The 21,773-nt window shown below is 41.2% G+C and overlaps 1 protein-coding gene across 3 annotated transcripts in view; it reads left to right on the top strand.

The window, feature by feature from the left end:
- The first annotated feature begins 1,632 nt into the window (after window positions 1-1,632).
- Window positions 1,633-21,773, top strand: part of SCML2 (Scm polycomb group protein like 2) — a 49,771-nt gene continuing 29,630 nt past the window's right edge. For 2 of the 3 annotated variants that reach the window (XM_075264817.1, XM_075264816.1), the window contains exons 1-5: window positions 1,633-1,742; window positions 15,298-15,410; window positions 17,507-17,577; window positions 19,719-19,953; window positions 20,508-20,596. In XM_075264817.1, coding sequence (XP_075120918.1) covers window positions 15,308-15,410; window positions 17,507-17,577; window positions 19,719-19,953; window positions 20,508-20,596 — 498 coding nt within the window. In that variant the 5' untranslated portion in view covers window positions 1,633-1,742; window positions 15,298-15,307. Of the gene's footprint in view, window positions 1,743-15,297; window positions 15,411-17,505; window positions 17,578-19,718; window positions 19,954-20,507; window positions 20,597-21,773 lie in introns of those variants that run through there. The other variant, XM_075264818.1, reaches the window with a different exon arrangement.

Below are 21,773 nucleotides of genomic sequence, written 5' to 3'. Positions count from 1 at the left end.
TCCCTGCTCCTCCTTACTTCTGGAGACATATCTCCTAATCCTGGACCTCCCCACTGTCGGCCTTTTCCCCACACCTGGCGTTAGCGCACGGAACCCCCGAAATCTCAAACCAATCTCACTCACTCCTACCCTTCCCCCTGTCCTCTCCGCTGCACTATGGAATGCCCGCTCCGTATGTAATAAACTTGCCTACATCCACAACCTTTTAATTCGCAATGAATTTACATGTCTCACACAAACATGGCTGACCCCCTCAGACACCGTCTCCCCCACCGCCCTCTCCTATGGAGGTCTGCAATTCTCACATATTCCCCTCCTCAACAATAAACCTGGTGGAGGGATCAATAAACCTGGTGGGCAATGGGACCAGGTCCCATTGCCCACTAGACATATCTAGTTTTGAGCAGAAGGATCAGATCCCTTAGCCCACTAGGAATTAGCTTGCTCTATATAAGGATGCTAAATCCTAGTGGGCTAAAGAACCAGGTCCCTTAGCCCACTACATATAGCTAGTTATGACCAGAAAGACCAGGTCCCATAGGTTGAGTCTAAATCCTAGTGGGCTGAGGGACCTGGTCCTGCTACTGAAAACTATCTCTAGAGGGACCAGGTCCTTTAGCCCACTAGGATTTAGCATTCTTATATACGGTTGAGTCTAAATCCTAGTGGGCTAAAGGACCTGGTCTCTCTGCCCACTTGGATTTAGCTGAATGCTCCTAGTTGGCTAAAGGACCAGGTCCCATTTCCTACTAGAGATAGCTAGTTTTGAGCAGAAGGACCAGATCCCCCAGGCCATTAGAATTTAGCCGGCTGTATATAAGAATGCTAAATCCTAGTGGGCTAAAGGACCTGGTCCCTCTCGGGCAATCTGAGTCTATATACAGTAGAGCAGGCTAAATCCTAGTGGGCTGAGGGACCTGGTCCTGCTACTGAAAACTATCTCTAGTGGGCAAATACAGATTGCCAGGAGTCCACAGCAGATCAGCGTTCACATGCTTGATTTCACAGTTCAGTTTATTTATTTGAATGGGACTGAGCTGTGATCAAGTCATGTGACTTGCGTCATTGGGCTAATAAAATGGAAACGGTTTCCGCGAGCATCACTACATCTTCAAACTGCTGATAAAAGCCTCATGGAATATAAATTGATCAGATACAACATCAATAAAATAGACCAAGAACCTGAAAAACGTGTTGGAATACGTCGGTGCTATAAAAAAATATAAATACATGAAAATAAAACATTTTTATATTTCAATAAAATAAATAAATTAGATTTCTGTATATATTACATGTGGTTTAGCCAGATAGGATTTAGCTTTCTTATATAAATCAGGCTAAATCCTAGTGGGCAGAGAGACCTGGCCCTTTAGCCCACTAGGATTTAGCCTGGCTCTATATAGAACAAGCTAAATCCAAGTGGACAGAGAGACCAGGTCCTTTAGCCCACTAGGATTTAGACTCAACCCTTTCCATGAATCTCCATTCCCTGCAGTTTCCTCTTCCTGTGTAACACGACACAGTGCTGTACAATCCAGAATAGCCCCGCCCATACGCGTCTGATCACATGGTGACGACGTCATCAGAGGTCCTTTAACCCCCCCTCCTAGGATTTAGCATCTACCGAGCGCTCACTTGCACATCCCACAGCGGCCTCCAGTACACTGCCGGCCATACGGTTCGGTACCGGGTGATGGCGGGATAAGAACCTCCTTGGCAATGTCCTGCGGGTGAAGAGACAGGTGGGTATAATGGCAGGACCGCAGCGCCCACTGTGTTTATAATGCAGTCATGTGGCTATGAGCGTCCTACAGGAGGGAAACCATGAAATCCCGTGTCATACATAACGTAACATGCTGTGCACAATGGGGGCCGTAGATCTCTACAGGTTTATGTGTCTGCGGAGCCATACTAGATGGAAGCTGTCTGTGCAGCACTTGCTCAGGGATTTGTGAAGTGATGAGTGTCACCTACTAGTGTCACTTTTGGGTTTCTATCATGACTGTGTTCAGACTGCACTTACTTCTTATTAGAACCGCATCTGTATTCAGTCACAGACGAGAAATGGGGTCTCCTGCCTCATGTGTCCCAGACTGGTTGTAGCCATTACAATGTGCATCTCAGCACTTGTGTGCCATAGAAGAAAGTGAAATGTGAGGAGCGGACTTGTTATATAATGGCAGGTTGGATGTGTCAGATCTATCATCCTTAATGTGGTATGTTTAGCATCTGCCATGATCCCCAGCGAGTCACATCTGCATAGGTGCAGAACAACATCAAGGACATGAATGATGTCTGGGGGGTCCCATTGACTATGATAGGGTCTGCTGCTTTCTGTCAGGTACTTCGTCTTTGTGATCCAGTCATGGATGTGAACTATGCTTAGGGTAGGTTCACACGACCGTTACTCTCATCCTGTGATATAAGTTTTGTTGTTGTTTTTTTTCCATGATGTGTTTTAATTTAAAAACTATACATGAAGGACTTTTTCCTTTTATTAAAAAAGTAAGCAAACTTCATCCGTCATCTTGTTTACATTAGAGTCAATGGGGGTCCATGTCCATTAGTCTTCTATAATGGAAGTCCATTGCTGTCATCCTGTGATGAATGACAACAACAGACACAGTGTGACCATAGCCTTATAATGACAGTAGTTTGTAAAAGAAGGCTTGTTTTGTCATAGTAATTCCTATGTCTTCTAAATAAGTCATTTAGAAAAAAATGCACATTTCCTAAAAACATAGGAGACTGGTCCTCAAGATAATCCTTTTTATATTACTAAAATTGTGTTTGTCCCAGGCTTACTGACATTCACTTTCTGTAGATTTCCCAAGTTGCTGGAAATTTGTTCCAGGTTTCAATTAATTTCAGTGAACTAAATATTTACTGACATTTTCTGATCTTCTCCACAAATAATTTTGGATTGGCTCTTTAGCTTTGTGCTTCTTTCCTTCATTGGTTCTTGTTAGCCATTACTTGTTTTGCAGCTGTAATACACACTTTTAGAGTATTATAGCTCAGCAAATCCAGCCATAGGAAGAGTTCACACTACCGTTGGTGTCTGCTCAGAAGGTGTCCGTTTAAAAAAACAAAAAAAGGACACCTATCATAACGTCCTCCACTGTCCTCCACTCATTACCTTTAGTAATGGCTCCTGTATGATCTTATCAGTATAAAAGACACATGTCCACAACCTCAAACAGTCACACTCCAAACTCCACTATGGTGAAGACCAAAGAGCTGTCAAAGGACACCAGAAACAAAATTGTAGCCCTGCACCAGGATGGGTAGACTGAATCTGCAATAGGCAACCAGCTTGGGGTAAAGAATCAAACTGTGGCAACAATAATTAGAAAATGGAAGACATACAAGACCACTGATAATCTCCCTCGATCTGGGGCTCCACACTATGTCTCGCCCTGTGGAGTCAAAATTATCACAAAAACCGTGAGCAAAAATCCCAGAACCACACAGGGGGACCTAGTGAATGACCTGCAGAGATCTGGGACCAACGTTAACAAAGGTGGCCTAGCCAGTCTCCAGATCTCAACCCTGTAGAAAACCTTTGGAGGGAGTTGAAAGTCCGTGTTGCCAAGCGACAGCCCCAAAACATCACTGCTCTAGAGGAGATCTGCATGGAGGAATGGGCCAACATACCAACAACAGTGTGTGCCAACCTTGTGAAGACTTACAGAAAACGTTTGACCTCTGTCATTGCCAACAAATGATATATAACAAAGTATTGAGATGAATTTATGTTATTGACCAAATACTTATTTTCCACCGTGATTTGCAAATAAATTCTTTCTAAATCAGACAATGTGATTTTCTGGATTTGTTTTCTCATTTTGTTTATCATAGTTGAGGTCTACCTATGATGTCAATTACAGGCCAATTTCTCCCATCTTAAGTGGGAGAAATTGCACAATTGGCTGACTAAATACTTTTTCTTTTTCCCCCACTGGAAGTGCTAGGTTTACTTGCTTGTTTTTTGCTACTGTGTTTCCCTGAAAATAAGACAGTGTTATATTAAAGATGACCTTTCATGGATTTGGGCACATGCGGTGTTATATACCGTTGAAAAGCCGACAGTGCGCTGAATTCAGCTTTCCCGATCTGTGCCCCGGGTGAAGAGCTATCAGTATCGGTACCGTAGCTCTTCATCGTCAGAAGGGCGTTTCTGACACTCTGTCAGGAACGTCCTGCACAGCAGCGCCAATAGCGCTGTACAGTGTGAGCGGGGAGGAAAGCCCCCTCCCTCTGCGCACAGTGCTCATCCATAGACTAGTATTATCAGGAGGGGAGGGGGTGTTCCTCCCCACTCACACAGTACAGCGCTATAGGCTATAGTGTCAGAATCACCCTTCTGACGCTGAAGAGCTACAGTACCGATAGATCTTCACTCAGGGCACAAATCGAGAAAGCCGACAGTGCGCTGAATTCAGTGCACTGTCGGCTTTCCAGCGGTATATAACACCGCATATTCCCAAATCCATGAAAGGTCCTCTTTAAATTTTGGTCCTAAAGACATCATGCCATGTCTTATTTTCAGGGGATGTCTTATGTGCTTGCTGAGCAAAGACTGTATGAAGAAAACATTGTAGCTGGCTGAACACTGTGTGCGGTGCTCTGTGTGCACAGGAAAGCCGGCTGCTGCCTCTGCTGTGATACAGTACGTTGTATCCACTGTTCCTCCTGTTGTAGGATGAGCTGGGAGAGTGGACCCCCCCCCCCCCCCCCCAAAGCATACAATGCTTAGTGTATGCACAACTGGCATCTCGCAGATCATCCTACAGCAGCAGTAACAGTGGATACAACATATCGCAGCAGCGTCAACAGCCGGCATACCTGTGCACACGGAACATCGCGCACAGTGTTAGCCGGCTGCAATGTTTTTCTTCATACAGTCTTTGCGCAGACAGAGTATTACCGTATTATTGGGGGATGTCTTACTTTTGGAGGTGCCTTATATTAGACAATTCAACAAAACCTCTACTATGTCTTACTTTCAGGGGATGACTTATCTTTGGAGAAACGGTATCACAAAAACTGTGACATTACCGCAACTTTTGAACACAGCCTGAGGGTGTGTTGCACATGCATTTTATTTATTACTCTTGGTTGTATATCGCCAATATATTCTGCAGTCAGTCATTGTCCCATATATAACTCAAAATTTAAACTCCCTATCAATACGTCTTTTGGAATGTGGGAGGAAACCACAGTACCGACGCAAACATGGGGAGAACATACAAGCACAAGGCAGATTTTGTCCTTGGTCGGGATCGAACCTAGGACTCCACATTGCCAACTACTGAGCCACCATGCTGCCCTTGCAGTTTTTATGATACTTATTTAAATATAGGGTGGATAAAAGAGAGACACAGTGAAGGGCTGTGTTCACATTTGTGTACAGCTTTCTGTTCTGAGGTTCAATTGTATTTTTAATTAAACTTGTTGGATTTCAAGTGGTGAAATCAACAGTGAAAATCCAAAGCTTAAATTCATACCTTAATTTCACATGCTGTAGATATAAAATCTGCAAAACAGGGGCAATATCTACTTTACATATATATATATATATATATATATATATATAATATTTTACAGCTATAATTTGCTATTGCTATAATGTACTACAGATTTTCTTTTTGCATTTCTGCAACAGTTAGTCTGGGGCATTTCTACAATGTGTGTACATACTCTAGTTTCAAAAATATTTATTGAATAATGACAAAAAAAGAACAATTTACAGTCAGATAAAGGGCATCAGGAAAAACATTCCCTAAAGCAAAATGTACATAATATAATATATATTATATATTATTATATAATAATATAATACAAGAACAAAATAATGCAATCCAAAATATTAAGCTTCATAATGTAAAAGATACAAAACCAGTGACAGAATAAAGCTTAAAGGAGTTGTCCCATCTCAAGGATCTTATATTTACTGCTAGTTTATGTGGATTTAGGACTTTTCCTAAATACATTGCTTTATCAAAACTGTTTACACACTCAGCGTCATCACTGGGTGGTAAGGAACACTCCCTCACAGTATAGAGCTACACACAGTACTGTTGGGAAGGATGTTCCCAGCTAGACTGTCAGGAACGCCCTTCTGACTGTGAAAAGCTCTCGATATCTGCACGGATAGCTCTGCACATAACAGGAAAGCTGACAGTGCGCTGAATTAATTGACTCCAGGCGTTTTGTGTTGCGTCATGGTGTGCTATTTGAACGTCAATGGAATGTCAGAACAGAACTTCCTACATAGATTTGAACACAGTATTTTATTTCTTTTTTCTTTTATCCACACCTATGTTTGGCTTGAAAAAAAGTACCCCTAAAACTGTGTGTGTGTATATGAGCCGTCTGCTAGCTCTTATACGTTCACTTTTGTGACTTGTGTGCAGCTAGGTGGTTTCTCCTTAGACCAGGAGTTTTAAACATGTGGCTCATGGCCTTCTCCATGGTTCCTGGGGGAAAAGAACTCCTGGTCCAGTTCTGGAGTTTCTTGAGCTTGTAGGCTGAATACTTGAGGCCTGCAAGCTCGGGCAGCTTCAGTGTTTTCTACATGTGGCCTATTTGCCTAACAAAGTTTGAGACCCCTGACTTAGACAAACACAAAACCTCCTGTGTACAGGGGCAACACGTTGGCTCAGTGGTTAGCACTGCAGCCTTGCAGCGCTGGAGTCCTGTGCTTGAATCCCACCAGGAACAACATCTGCAAGGAGTTTGTATGTTCGCCCTCTGTTTAAGTGGATTTTCTCCCATTCTACAAAAAGACATACTGATAGGGGAAAAAATGTACATTGTGATCCGTATATGGGGCTCACAATCTACATAGAAAAACAAAAACTTTGAAAACCCCACTAAAATCCCAATAACTATGTAACTGCCATTTGAGAAAGTGGCATGTATGAACCCTACCCTAATGGGGTGAGATTTATCTAATGTAACACCCATGTATTCTGTGCGTGTGTGATATGAGATGTTTTCTGATGGTCATTATTGCTGATTCATGTAATTGACAGTATGGCAGTAGCAAAGTAAGTGGGACAATGATCTGAAAGTAAATGTAACTATTTGTATGTTTCCGCAATAACTGGTGTGAAAAAAAGTCTTTGACAACTTGCACTTATTGTTGTAACCACATATCTAGGTTATTTTACTGTTCTTATTTTACTTTATATTTGATTCTTTGTGTATACATGTTGTAGGTTTCTGCAGCAAGAATGTCAACAAATGTAATACAGTTGGACACATTTATCAAATCAAATTTGCTAAAAAAGTGACAGTGTGTTATAAAAATGTGACAAGTATATTATCACATTTTATAAAAGACAGTCAAACTTGCTTCACTGCTTGGGCTTATTTTGTGTGTAGCAAAATAAGGTTAAGTTCTCATCCGCTGTGGATTTCTGTTTTTCAATTTTCTCACAGGAACAGAAAAACTGAAATCCCAATACCAGCCTATCCTAAAGCACAAATTTGGCTATAAAGGGGGCAGTTGGGTATTTTCTATGGTACCCGTTAATGTGTCGGATGAAAAGGTATGAATCTAACTTAATGTAGTACAGATATAACAGCCATCAGGAAGGAAGGGGTGTTTGTATTGTCAGTTATGCCAAATGTATTACGTATTGTGCATCATTTTAATAAATGTGAAATACAAAAACCAAGTAAATAAAGCATAAAAATCTAGAATTTATTAGAATATATTGATAAAATTACAAGAGATTAACGCAGTACAAACAAGACGACCACATGAAATAACAAACATTCCCACCCTCATCTAAATTTTAGAGCAGCAAAAATACATATAAAGTCATGTCACACCCCTAGATGAAGCTTTAGGCGAAACGCACGTCCTTTCATCTTCCCCTCTCCCATGTGCTGCTATTTTTTTGCTCATGTAAGTTCTGCTTTCATATATGCTTGATGATTGTATTGCCTTACGCATATCATACTGATTTATATGTGAAAGCGTATTTGACCTTAACTTATATGTATTTTTTTGGAACTTATATGACTGTTTTGGAAATCACAGCGTTATTTTACTGCAAAGTAGGGATGCGGCCTCATGTGGCGAAAACACCATGGGGAAAAAATGGCATTTTACAGTTCCTGCGAAATGAATTTGATTCTAGTAAATCCCATCCACACAGTATGGAAAAATCCGTGCAGTGAGCACGTTGCAATTTCCAAAACCATTGCGGTTTTGGAAATTGCAGCATGTCAATATCATGTCAATGTCATGTCAGTATTTTACGGACTATAAGGCGCACTGGACTATAAGGCGCATTGCCCATGAGCGCCTTTTATAGTCCGTCTCGGTTCATATATAAGGCGCACCGGACTATAAGGCGCTGTCCGGTGCGCATTATATGTTATTGAAAGCGGCGGCACGCAGACTTTGCCAGCGGTCGCTTAACCCCCCGCGTGCCAGCCGCTTCTATTGGAAGCGCTCGGCAGGCGAGGAGTTAAAGGGGCTCTATCAGCAAAATCATGCTGATAAAGCCCAACCGTAAAAGTTATATTAAACTACCCCCCCCCCGTTTTAAAATAAAACCCTGAAACAGAATGTGAAACTTACCGAGCGGTGCAGGGTGGGCGGGCATTCAGGCCTCCTCTTCCTCCGATGTTCCGTCCTCCTCCTCCGCCGCTCGCGAACTTATAATGGCCTGGGCGCGTGCGCAGTAGCCATAGTAGAAGCATTATGATATTGCGCATGCGCCCAGGCCATTATTAGTTCGCGAGCGCCGGAGGAAGTGGTCAGGACATCGGAGGAAGAGGAGGCCTGAATGCCAGCCCACCCTGCACCGCTCGGTAAGTTTCACATTCTGTTTCAGGGTTTTATTTTAAAACGGGGGGGGGTAGTTTAATATAACTTTTAAGGGTGCATTCACACTACGGAACGCCAGCGTGTATCACTTGACCATGGACTGATTTTTGTGATTTAGTGCTCAAAAGTCAGTATACATGAGATGTTTTTCAATGCTTAAAGGGTTTTTAATGGTAGAATCCCTTTAAAAATGCCTTTACAAGCATAGGATCCTATAATCTGTTTTAGGCTGGGGCCCCACAGGACGTAAACGCTGCGATTTACCCGCAGCGGAGACGCTGCGGGAAAAATTGCGACGTTTTGCAGTGCAAGCAAAGGGGATGGGATTCATGTGAATCCCATGCCCACTTTGCAGAAGAAATCGCAGCACGGACACGCTGCGATTTGCAAAGCCGTTGCGGCTTTGCAAATCGCAGCATGTCAATTATATCTACGGAAACGCCGGCGGCTTTCCTGTAGATATAATGTTAAGAGAAAGTCCGCAAAGGAAAACTCTGTGAACTTTCTCTTCAAAGTGTTGCGGAAAGAACCGCAATGCGATGACGCTGCGGTTCTTTCCGCAGCGCTTTAGTGCTGCGATTACGGCCCGTGGGGCCTTAGCCTTAAAGGGGTATTCCCATGTCACAATTAATGGCTACATCCATATGGTATGCCATAAATGCCTAATAGATGTGGGTACCACCTCTGGAACAACAGTCTCATGAATGGGGCCCCATTCAAGGCTGCAAGTGAATGGTGAACACCCATCAATCAGACCTTTATGACAAAACCTATTGACATAGCTAGAAATGCTGAGATAGGACTACCTGTTTATGCTACAGGCACAAGCTATAACTACAGTGTGTTAGCTCACAGCAAATTTGTAATGGCCATCAATGATGATAGTGACTTCTTAGCATTTTGTTTACTATAAATTTCATACTACAAAATGTAGTGTGACCTCTGCTGCTTGTACTTTTTCAGTGCCTATGCAGAGCCAATCCTTGGGATAGGTCATCAGTGTCAGATCTGTGTGGGAGTTGGGGTTTCAAGACCTGCTATCCCTACCAATTAGCTGATAGCATTGCCCACAGAGGTACACAGTGTATGCAGTCAGAAGCAGAAGGCTCTGTTCAGCGTATTTTGGCTGTTCTGGGTTACAAGTGCTCAGGCCCCAAATTGTAGTAACCTACCACTGCACAGTGTATGGAGCTATCTGCTTCCAATTCCATACATTGTGTAGTTCTGGAAATGCTGTCTACTTATGTTAGCTGATCAGCGGGAGTGTTGGGTGTCGGCCTCCTTCTGATCTGAGATTAATGAACTGTCCTGAGGATAGGACATCAATATCAAAAGGATGGACAACCCCCTTTAAAGAGATTTTCCCACAAAGGGAAGTTAATAGGTTATCCTTAAGAGAGATTTCCATCACTCCTCCGGTTGAAATGAATGGAGTAGTTTGCACTCTGCCAGAGCAGCTTTCCATTCCAAATGGGGGTTAATGATCCCCGGTTCTCCTCATCCTCATGGGGCTGTGAGCGGATGGACCTCCACTGATCTGTAAGCTTTAAACCCTATCCTTTTGGATAGGAGATAACATACTTTTGTGGGGAAACCCCTGTGAAGTATGATGTGCCCTTCCTCTCCCTCTCACTCTAGAATATTCGACTGATTTGGGGTAACCTTTGTCCTCTAAACTTTTCTTTTTTATTGATATATGTTGGCCTTTATACTTTTCTGCAAAGTCTGAAGACTTCTATTGCTGCTTTTATTTGCCTGTATTTTTAGTTTCTGTGTGTCAGGACCAATGCCACCGTGGTTCTATATCTTGGTTTACATTCCCTTAACTCTTTTGCTATTGTGATCAGGGAATATAATCCTGTCTACCTGGCCTGCACACTTCAGAGTTTTATTTTACCTTTCTTAGATTTGTTAAAAACCAAAAACCTTGAAGCATGAAAAAAAAAAATCCATTCCATACAAAAGAAAGTCTGTACGTGTGTGGAGTAGGGCGGTTGCAGAGCTACCATGTGTGAATATACACTAAACGGTTTGTATAGTTTAGTAAGGGATACCTGCTTTTCTTCAGAGAAGTCTTCTGCTATGTTTGTTATTACAGTTGAGTTGATGTCATGTTTTTTTTTTTTTTTTTTTCTAATTCTTTACAACTCCTGTTAAAATGCTGAGAGGATTATTCTATATAACCTTCAAATTGCCGGTGAACCAGCCTATAAAGATGGGTTTTTCTTGAAGGTGCAGTTAGATCTAAAGACCTTTTGAAATTTTAGTTATGCCAGGCAATAAAGCTGAGTTTGCCAATATAGAGTGAAATTTAGTGAGTGAGCTGGAAGCAGAACTAAATCCGCCTGACAGGCTGTTCCAATTGTAGCTGCTCCCACCGAGACTGGGATGAATAGAAGTGGTAGTAAAAGGCAGCTGGGCCGGAGAGGAGGGGTCGGACACTTTCATCTGCACATTACCTGCTCTGCACTCCACAGAGGGTGGATAGCTCTGATCACATTGTGGCTTCCTATCACTTTGTAGGCTTGTCTGGCATGTTTTATATACCCTATGAAATTACAAGGTGTCTGCCATAGTGATCGTCCAGGTAAGTGATATGTGACTGACGGTCTGCCGTGTTATACTTGCTTGCTTGTTTGAATGCCTGTTGAATTTATAGTAAGATTTAAACAAAAAGTAAAGTGTTTTTGCTGTACTTAATAGGCATACATAGAAAGTATTTGATACAATATTTGTATTCCTTCTAGCTTCAGTGTATGAATTACGGTGTCAGTAGGAGAGACAATAATATGACTTTGATGTTGCTGACCTATTTGATGATATGACTTTTGATCTACATAAAACTAAAGCACTAACTTTTTTTTTTTTTTTTTTTTAATAAATAAAACTCACTACCTAAAAGAGTTTTGTGGGGATAATATAACCACTTAACGTTAACTAAAATCCTAATGTTGTAAAATTCTTAGGGCATGTTCACAAGAATGATTATCAACATGCGTTTTGAAACAAATTGCCAGCTAAAATCCACATGAAAACACATGGATTCTTCAAAGCTTTGATCTCAATGAGAATCTGTGCTGTATTTCTGTGCAGAAGGTGTTTTTTTTTTTTTGGTTTTTTTTTTTTAAATGTAGATTGTGAGCCCCATATAGGGATCACAATGTACGTTTTTTTTTTTTTTTGTTTTTTTTTTTCCTTATCAGTATATCCTTGTAGAATGGGAGGAAATCCACACAAACACAGGGAGAACATACAAACTCCTTGCAGATGTTGTTGCTGGCGAGATTCAAACCCTGGACTCAAGCGTTGCAAGGCTGCAGTGTTGCCCCCTGTGCAGAAGTTTTCAATCTGAGTCACAGAACCCAGGCTGAAGCCACACATGGGTAAGTCCTATTGAATAGGCCCCATCCTTGTGTGGATCTGTGGCAGTGCAAACTGCAAATTTGCAGCAGACATTTCAGACTTCACTCCATGTTCTTCTATGGATTTTATTAAAATTGATCAGCTAATTTTTCAGCATGAAAAATCAGCCACGTGAACATTCTCTTAGTATTGTCACTTGAAGATTTTTCTCACTGTTTCCTCACCACTTTACCCCATCTATTTCCAGGATATAGTTGATGAAGGGATGCTGCAGTGCCAGCATCATAGAATAAGAAATGCTGGGCAATATTTCTTAGCTTATTGAACTTTTTTGTAAGCCCCACTAAATTTGGAAATTTCTTTTTTCCATTAGGGCACCAACTTGTAGTTTCTTAGCCTTTTGTAAGGACTGAGAATGCCTTAATCTCATTTTTTAAGGTCCCAAGGATGAAAGCGATGGCTTTGTTTTAACATATTTGTGTTAGCTGGTACCATTTTGTTTCACTTTGCATGGTTTCACCATCCCCTGACGAAGGCAAATAGCCGAAACGCGCGTCGGGTGGTCGACCTGTAGGTGTTTGGATACTCTACCAAAATCAACGTTCATGGGTAAGCAGCTGCATATCCTCTGGTTGTAATATGTTTGCATTATTGTTATTCTATAGCTTTAGTATGCATTAACAAACTATTGGTAAAAAATGTTGGCCTCATTTAACTGATTCTGTAATGGTACTAGGTTTTTGTTTTGGCCATACAGCCACATTGATTTGGTTTAGCATTTGCTAAAATATGACAGATCCTTTCAATGCTTTTACTCTTTTTGCATCAAGAATTTTGGTTGAGTTACATTTTTTCAGCCAGGGAGATATTTTGCTGCTATGGCCCCCATGTGGTTGGTTGAAATTATCAACAACTTTTTGATGAGGCTACTATTAGTGTTTTTCAGACATAATATTTATGGGCACTTAGTATTTATTTGGTTATGATATGGTGTATCCTTCTAATTAATAAATATTGTATTTAGTACGAACATTGAAATTGATCATCCACTCAGTGTCAACCCTTTGGGAAAAGTTTCCTGTATTTATGTGTATTCATCTTTTTAATGTTTTTCAATAAAAATTTGTTTTAGATTTTCTACATTATGTTGTGTGTTGAGTTTACCTTCCTCGCTTTTTTTCTATTGTATGGATTCACAAGAACTGGGAGTACCTCTTCAAACCAAAAGCTCCATATGTGTGTTTTGTCTCTACTATATGGGACCCTTAAAGGCTCCAACTTCAATAGCATGGCTCAGATCCACATATGATATGTCCACCAGGCATTGAATTTGTTAAAGGACATATGTTAGAAAGCCTAAAAAATGGCAAACATGTGAGTTCTTTAATACAAATAACTAAGCGAGAAGTGGCTTCAAAGGAGCAATTGGATTGATGTGAAAGATCAAAATCATATGATAAGAATCAGAATTCCCCTGATCAAGTGATACTTGAAAGCAGGAATTAAACCTTTGTTAAATACAATGCAGAAAGAGCGTGATTCTCACTTCACTTATGTGTTCACATTATGTCCTGTGTCTCTGCACTTTATTAATGTTTGGTTTTCTTTAGACTCAAGCTGTGAATGCTTCTTTGATGCTGCTCCCATTCCTGCAAATAATACGTGGTGCGATCCAGAGTGCCCCCTTTCTCTCCTGCTATTATATGTTTCTCATCTGTTATCTTTATTAATACTTCTTCCTCATAAGTTAAAGAGGACCTTTCACCGATCTGGGCACAGGCAGTTCTATATACTGCTGGAAAGCTGGCTTTCCCGATCTGTGCCCCGGGTAAAGAGCTATCGGTGCTGGTACTGTAGCTCTTTACAGTCAGAAGGGCGTTTCTGACAGTCTGTCAGGACCATCCTTCTGTACAAGCAGTGCCAATAGCGCTGTGCTCTGAGACTGGGGAGGAACGCCCCCTCGCCTCCTGATAATACTCATCTATGGACAAGCACTGTGAGCAGAGAGAGGGGGCGTTCCTCCCCGCTCACACTGTGAAGCACGATAGGCGCTGCTTGTACAGAAGGACGTTCCTGACAAAGTGTCAGAAACGCCCTTCTGACAGTAAAGCGCTACGGTACCGGGACCGATAGCACTTTACCCGAGGCACAGATCGGGAAAGCCGATAGTGCGCTGAATTGTGCACTAAAATCAACTAGTTAGAACAATATTTATCTAAAGTATATGGGCATCTTGGGGCAAGTTCACACAGGGTTTTTTGGGCCAGATTTTGACACAGAATCCGGCTCAATGGGAGCTGGACATTTCCTTTTTCCGTGAGTGGTTTGTTCCCGCTCGGGGGGGGGGGGAGAAAGAAGCGACCTGCCCTTTCTTCAGGCGGAGTCCACGGCTGATTAAGACGTGGATATCCGCCTTGCAACATCTCTCTCCCGACTAGACCCATTCATTTGGGCCTAATCCAGAGTGTGAACTTTACTTTAAGGGTATGTTCACACCAAATATTTTGCAGGCTGATTTTTAGTGGACAGATTTATATTTAGACACCATATAACAATACAATAAATTTGGTTTATCCAAATAGTATTATATACTATTCCGTGTATTTGGGAATAGTGCCGTATAGTAGTGTGCAACTAAATCTCTGTAATTTTCTTAGGCAAAACAACCCCCACAGTTACAGCTACAAGCATGTGTTGTTTGGTAGTCTTAGGGATAAGGCCCACTATCACCTATATGTGAAAGGGGTTTAACAGGAAATGTCACTACCCTAGTGTCAGGAGAACAGACCAGGGAGTGATTTATGTCAGCGGGAAGTCTGTGGTCTTTAGTTCACAACACAGAAGTGATTTGTAGATACCCATATCTTCTTCAGATTGTAAAGTAGATTCTGGTGGCAAATGACAGTTCTGCTTAAGGGACTGTTTATTAACCAAAAACTTGAAGACTGGTTGAATGAAAAGGAACAGGATGCATCTAATAAAATGTCTTGGTGTAAGCTAGCGTAATTCGCTGGAGGTTGATGTCTTGTGTAATGACTTGCTTGTGCTCACTGGTAATTACACTATCCTGATTCTTTTCCTAGACAGAAAAGGATGAGAGAACAAGGGGCCATTAAAATATCAAGCCGCCTTATCCTGGACAGCTTTGTTGAAGAAGTGTCATTCACTATGAAGACTACAACAAAAAGAACAAAAGGTAGATCTATCCCTAACATTTGTACTTTTTTTTTTTTTTATAGTTTACTGAACATAAAACTTGTTTTACTGGTAGAAATGCGGATTTTGTGTAGCCAATGAATTCTATATTTTATCAACTGTTTAAGAGATGGTGAGGAAAAAATGAATTTACAGTATAGAGTAGCATACTACAAAGATGCCAGACAGAGATGTACTCTGAACAGTAGAGTTCAGTAGATGTTACTATGCAGGCTAGGTGAGAAAAAGTGAGAGTCCATCTTATGCCATCCTCACACAGTAATTGACAGTTTTATTATTGTATATCCTCAAAGGACCGTCAAGCAATGTCAGTACTCACTGCCTTTACTAGGAGATGTCAGGAAATATCATTTTTACTCCAGTTACTATAGAACTATATATCACAGAGCATGGCTTCTCTCCATCCATTATAACCTTTTCTCAAATACAGCAGTATGGTTCAATCAAATTTTTATTAGAAGACAGTGACAACAGTGTGGCAAGAGTCTGAGCGACTGCATGTATTATGAGTGTGCCAAAGCATTTTACAGATATGAATAAAAAAAAACATATGACAGAAGTAACACACTCAACGGAGCACAGGTACCAATAAACTAGGGAAATATAAAGGAGTACGGTTAAAAATGAAAGAAAAGAGTGGATAGAGCAGTCTCCATTGTGATCCAATCTTAGACTCCGCTTCCTCACAGACGAGCCTCCGGCAGAACCAACGTTGGTTGGCCGAATGCTGTACACTGGCCAATCAACGCTGGTCAATGCATTCCTATGACAAAAAAGTCAGCGCCCTCATAACAGCAAGCTGCCAATTCTCCCGACTAGCAAGGATGAGCCTGCTGCAGAACCAGCATTGATTTGTTACAGACTCTTCTTTGCTAGTCAGGAGAGCTGGCAGCTTGTGGTCACGAGGGAGCTTACTTTTTTATTTATAATGGGGTCCATGCGCTTTAACTGTACAGCGCTCCTCCTAAACACTCTCCTCCTGCTACTCGTGGACTTGGTGACTCTCCTTTAGTTGAATAGTGGTTTCCCCTGAAACAAGCATTTTTTCCCATAGACTATAATGGGATTCGATATTCGATCGAGTAGTCAAATATTGAGGCTCTACTAGAAACGAATATCGAATATTTCACTGATTGCTCATCTCTATTCATAAACTTTTTTTTTTTGGCATATTCTTTGAGTGACAAGTTGTACTCTCATTTGGCACCATTTTGTGGTACATATGTTCCAGAGTCTGTGTAAAAAGCCTACAATTCTGTCATTATCTTTTGTATTTTGTTCCTACAGCATTTACTCTACATTAAAAATGATTTAGCAACTTTGTCCAGTGGGTCATTAACATTATGGCAATACCATATTTAGACAAAAAAGCAAAGGCTCCTGAGTAGCTGGCTTTTGCTGGTTGAAGCTATTAGATAGGTCATCAGTATGAAAAAAAAAAAAACGTTGTGGTCAGTCAACTTCTTTAACATGTGTGCTGGATGGTCTCTCTCTTTGTGCCTTGTACCTATTATTATTATTATTATTATTATTATTATTATATTTTTTTATTTTTTTTTTGAGATGACAGCCCACTTATGTTTATCTCTTCATGAGGTCCACTTGATTATAGCAAGTGAATCTAGTGAACTATATTTACATTTTATGCTTGTTCGAACACCTCTAAAACTGTAAATATGTATTAAATATTAAAGATATTTTGCCTTTAGGTGCCGCTTTATAGTTAACTGGAAAATGGCGAGGGGGTTTACCTGCCTTATTCCCCGTGTTCTGCTTGCTTCATGTAAGGGATCTTAAATGTACTTTCCCCCCCCCTCCCTATCATTATGTCTTGGAGTATGCGAGGAAATCCACGCAAAAAAACGGGGAGAACATACAAACTCCTTGCAGATAATGTTGCACGATTCGAACCAAGGACTCCAGTGTTGCAAGGCTGCAGTGCTAACCACTGAGCCACCATGTTGGCCCATGGAGGGGATCATTTCTGTAAATAGCTGTATACATATTTATACTGTTCTTAGCATAATGAATCTTATGTGTAGCCTTTCATGCTTATGCCTTTCATTTATTTTTCAGAACAGTTTAACTGGGATGAATACTTAAAGGAAACTGGTTCAGCTGCTTCTCCTTCTCACTACTTCAGACAGGTACACTATTCTCCCAGTGACTCAAAATTTCTTGTATTTACAAGGATTATGCCAAAAAGAATATCCTGTCTCCATAGGAATGGCAGTGAATGGGAGTGCAGATATGGAGTTTCAGCAGTCAAACTCCTTTCTTGGTAGAAGAGAAGTTAAAAGGGTTATGGCACCAAAAATATTTATTATCTTTGTGCTGTGATTGGGCCTAAACTACAAAATTGTAGCATTTTTCCTATTTCATATATTCAGGTAAAGTATGGGAAATATTTTAGATCTAAGAAGGTGCTACATCTTAAAGAGGACCTTTCACCATTTTTCCCACCGGCAGTTCTATATACTGCCGGAAAGCTGACAGTGCGCTGAGTTCAGCGCACTGTTGGCTTTCCCGATCTGTGCCCGGTGTGAAGAGCTTACGGTCCGGTACCGTAGCTCTTCTATAGTCAGAAGGGCGTTTCTGACAGTTAGCCAGAGACGTACTTCTTCACAGCACAGCCAATCGCGCTGTGCTGTGTGAGCCGGGAGGAACGCCCCCTCCCCCCCTCCCGAGCATTATCAGCGAGGGAGGGGGCGTTCCTCCCGGCTCTCACAGCACAGCGCGATTGGCTGTGCTGTGAAGAAGGACGTCTCTGGCTAACTGTCAGAAACGCCCTTCTGACCATAGAAGAGCTATGGTACCGGACCGTAAGCTCTTCACACCGGGCACAGATCGGGAAAGCCGACAGTGCGCTGAACTCAGCGCACTGTCAGCTTTCCGGCAGTATATAGAACTGCCTGTCGGCAAAATGGTGAAAGGTCCTCTTTAAAGGGGGTTGTCCAAGACTGAGAATTAATGACTCATCCTTACATTATATTATTAATTTTAAGATCAGTGGAAGCCCTTCATCTGGGCCCATACCTATCAGCTGTTCTTTACACAGTGTATGAAGTAGGAAGCAGACCGCTCGGTACACTGTCCAATGGCTGAATGCTGCTATTATAACTCGGCTCCCATTCATTTGAATTGCCGCTGGCCTGTAATAGAGCAGCCAGGCCAGCTTAAGATAATGACCTAATCGAAGGATAGGTCGTTAGTTGTCAGTTGTGGAGACCCCACATAGGTATACAAAACTCATGGGTTTGTGGCTTCTCTTTACTTAATACTCCCTTGACCTCTTCAATTGCTAACAGCATGAACTGTGGTAAAATTAAGACTGGGTGAATAATAGAAAATAACCAAAACTGAACATCAACCAGATTAATTGATTTTGTTCACGTTGGTTCGTTTATTACAAAATTTGCAGTTTCCTTTGGACTGAATACGTCCAAATTGAAACTTATTATTATTATTATTATTATTATTATTATTATACTGTGGCGTCTCTTCAGACTCCGTAATAAGTGGAGGCCTCATTCATGGATTAATTTCACACCAATAATTAAAATTCATGCTGATCTATTGCAATGGGGGGGGGGGGTAAAAGTATTTACTCAGCCACCAATTGTACAAGTTCTCTCACTTAAAAAGATGAGGCCTGCAATTGACATCAGCCTGGTGCAGGGCTACAATTTAATTTTGTTTCTGGTGTTCTCCGAAAGCTCTTTGGTCTTCACCATAGTGGAGTTTGGAGTGTGACTATTTGAGGTTGTGGACAGGGGTCTTTTAGACTGATAACAAGTTCATACAGGTAATGAGTGGAGGACAGAGGAGCCTCTTAAAGAAGAAGTTACAGGTCTGTGTGAGCCAGAAATCTTGCTTGTTTGTAGGTGACTAAATACTTATTTTCCACCATAATTTGCAAATAAATTCTTTCCACATCAGACAATGTGATTTTCTGGATTTGTTTTCCCATTTTTCCTCTCATAGTTGAGGTCTACCTATGGTGTCAATTACAGGCCTCTCATCTTTGTAAGTGGGAGAACTTGTACAATTGGTGGCTGACTAAATACTTTTTTCCCCACTGATCCAGGAGATCAGAATTGAAGAACATCTGTTACAGACAGACAGGTAGAGCTTGTATAAGATGATCTGCTGCTGTGGATATGGTGGCTGTACACAGAATTATCCCTCATAGACAGTCTGTGGAATTCCATTGTTTTATGCTGTAGTAAAGTTACCTGTTGTATTTTTTTACAGTTTAAACCAGGACTTTATATTATGTTCTTTGTAGTCTAGGATTCCACCCAGCAATGAATTTAAAATTGGCATGAAAGTGGAAGCTCATGATCCTCGAAATGTTACCTCCATTTGTATAGCCACCGTCGTAGGAATCTCTGGAGCCCGCTTGCGCTTACGACTGGATGGCAGTGATGATAAAAATGACTTCTGGAGGCTGGTGGACTCCTCTGACATCCAGCAAATTGGTACATGTGAGAAAATGGGAGATATGCTGCAGCCACCCTTGGGTAAGAGGCTAGGTTTATTGCAATATGATTTATGGAGGTAAAACAATGAAGCCTTACTTTTACATCAAAATATACTTCCTTACGTCTGAAAAGTAGTACTGGTAGTAGCAAGGAAGTACTATAGAATTGCAAGGCTGTTAGTCACAGGGCTACATATTACAGCTCATGACCAGTATGAGGAACGCTACCTAAACAGTGCTAGCTTTTTTTAATAAGCTGGTGTCAGATTTAGTTATTTTGTGCCTCATCCATGGGAAAATTACAGTAATAATCTGCTCTTTATATAAGCATGAAGAAATTTGCACATCCGTGTATGAGTAATAGAGCAATTACACAACTGCAGCTTGTTATACGTTATTGTTTGTTTATATAGAACTATTAATTCCATGGTGCTTTATCTTACACTTTTTTTTTTTTTTTTTTTAAAGAAATCTTCATTTTATTTGGTAATTTTTTACTTTATAAATTGTTCATATTATATTATATGAAACATGAGCAAAATAAAATGTGTTTATCTGAATTTTTGCATTTAATATAATGGTTATCTTCTTAAGGGTTTCGGATGAATGCCTCTTCCTGGCCAATGTTCCTGTTAAGAACACTAAATGGAGCAGAAATGGCACCAGCTGCATTCTTCAAAAAGGTAGGAGAAAAACTTCCCGCTCTTTCTGTGTGTGTGTGTGTGTGTGTGTGTGTATATATATATATATATATATATATATATATATATATATATATATATATATATATATATATATATATATATATATATATATATATATATATATATATATATATCTCCCTATATTATAAAAATGTCTGTCTGTCTGTCTGTGCTCTAATGCGAACCAAACGACTGGACCGATCTTCACCAAATTTGGTACAGAGACACTTCAGGTATCCGGGAAGGTTTAAGACGAGACTCCAACTCGCTCGGACGTACCGTTGCTGAGATACAGCATTCCAAACACAGTGCCCCCCCCCCCCTTAGCCAATACAAACCTGCAAGACTTTCACTCATATTCCAACTGCAATACACACGGTCACTCCACATACACAACCCAACACTGATATCCAAACTGAGATACACGCATCACAGGATTAGATACACAGATCAGCACACAGTACCACATGTTAGAGGATTAGATACACGGGTCTGCACACAGTCCCACAGACCAGAGGATTAAATACGCACTTCTGCACACAGTTCCACACACTGAAGGATTAGATAAGTGCGTCTGCACACGGTTCCACATGCCGAAGGATTAGATACAGGCGTCTACACACAGTTCCACACTCCAGAGGATTAGATACGCACGTCTGCACAGAGTACCACATGCCGTAGGATTAGCTACACATGTCTACACACAGTTCCACACTCCAGAGGATTAGATACGCGCGTCTACACACAGTACCACATGCCATAGGATTACATACACGCGTCTGCACACAGTACCACACGGGAGGATTAGATACACGTGTCTTCACACAGTTGTACACGCCATAGGATTACATACACGCATCTGCACACAGTACCACATGCCGTAGGATTAGATACGCGCCTCTTCACACTACCACACAGGGGAGGATTAGATACGTGTGTGTGTGCACACAGTACCACACTTTGGAGGATTAGATACATGCCTCTGCACACAGTACCACATGCCATAGGATTAGATACGCGCGTCTGCACACAGTACCACATGCCGGGGGATTGGATACGCGCGTCTACACACAGTTCCACATGCCGTAGGATTAGATACGCGCCTCTTCACACACTACCACACGGGAGGATTAGATACACGTGTCTTCACACAGTT

Source organism: Leptodactylus fuscus, chromosome 2 (assembly GCF_031893055.1).
Source record: "Leptodactylus fuscus isolate aLepFus1 chromosome 2, aLepFus1.hap2, whole genome shotgun sequence".
NCBI classification, from domain to species: Eukaryota; Metazoa; Chordata; class Amphibia; order Anura; family Leptodactylidae; genus Leptodactylus; species Leptodactylus fuscus.
This window is presented reverse-complemented; position numbering and strand designations above follow the sequence as displayed.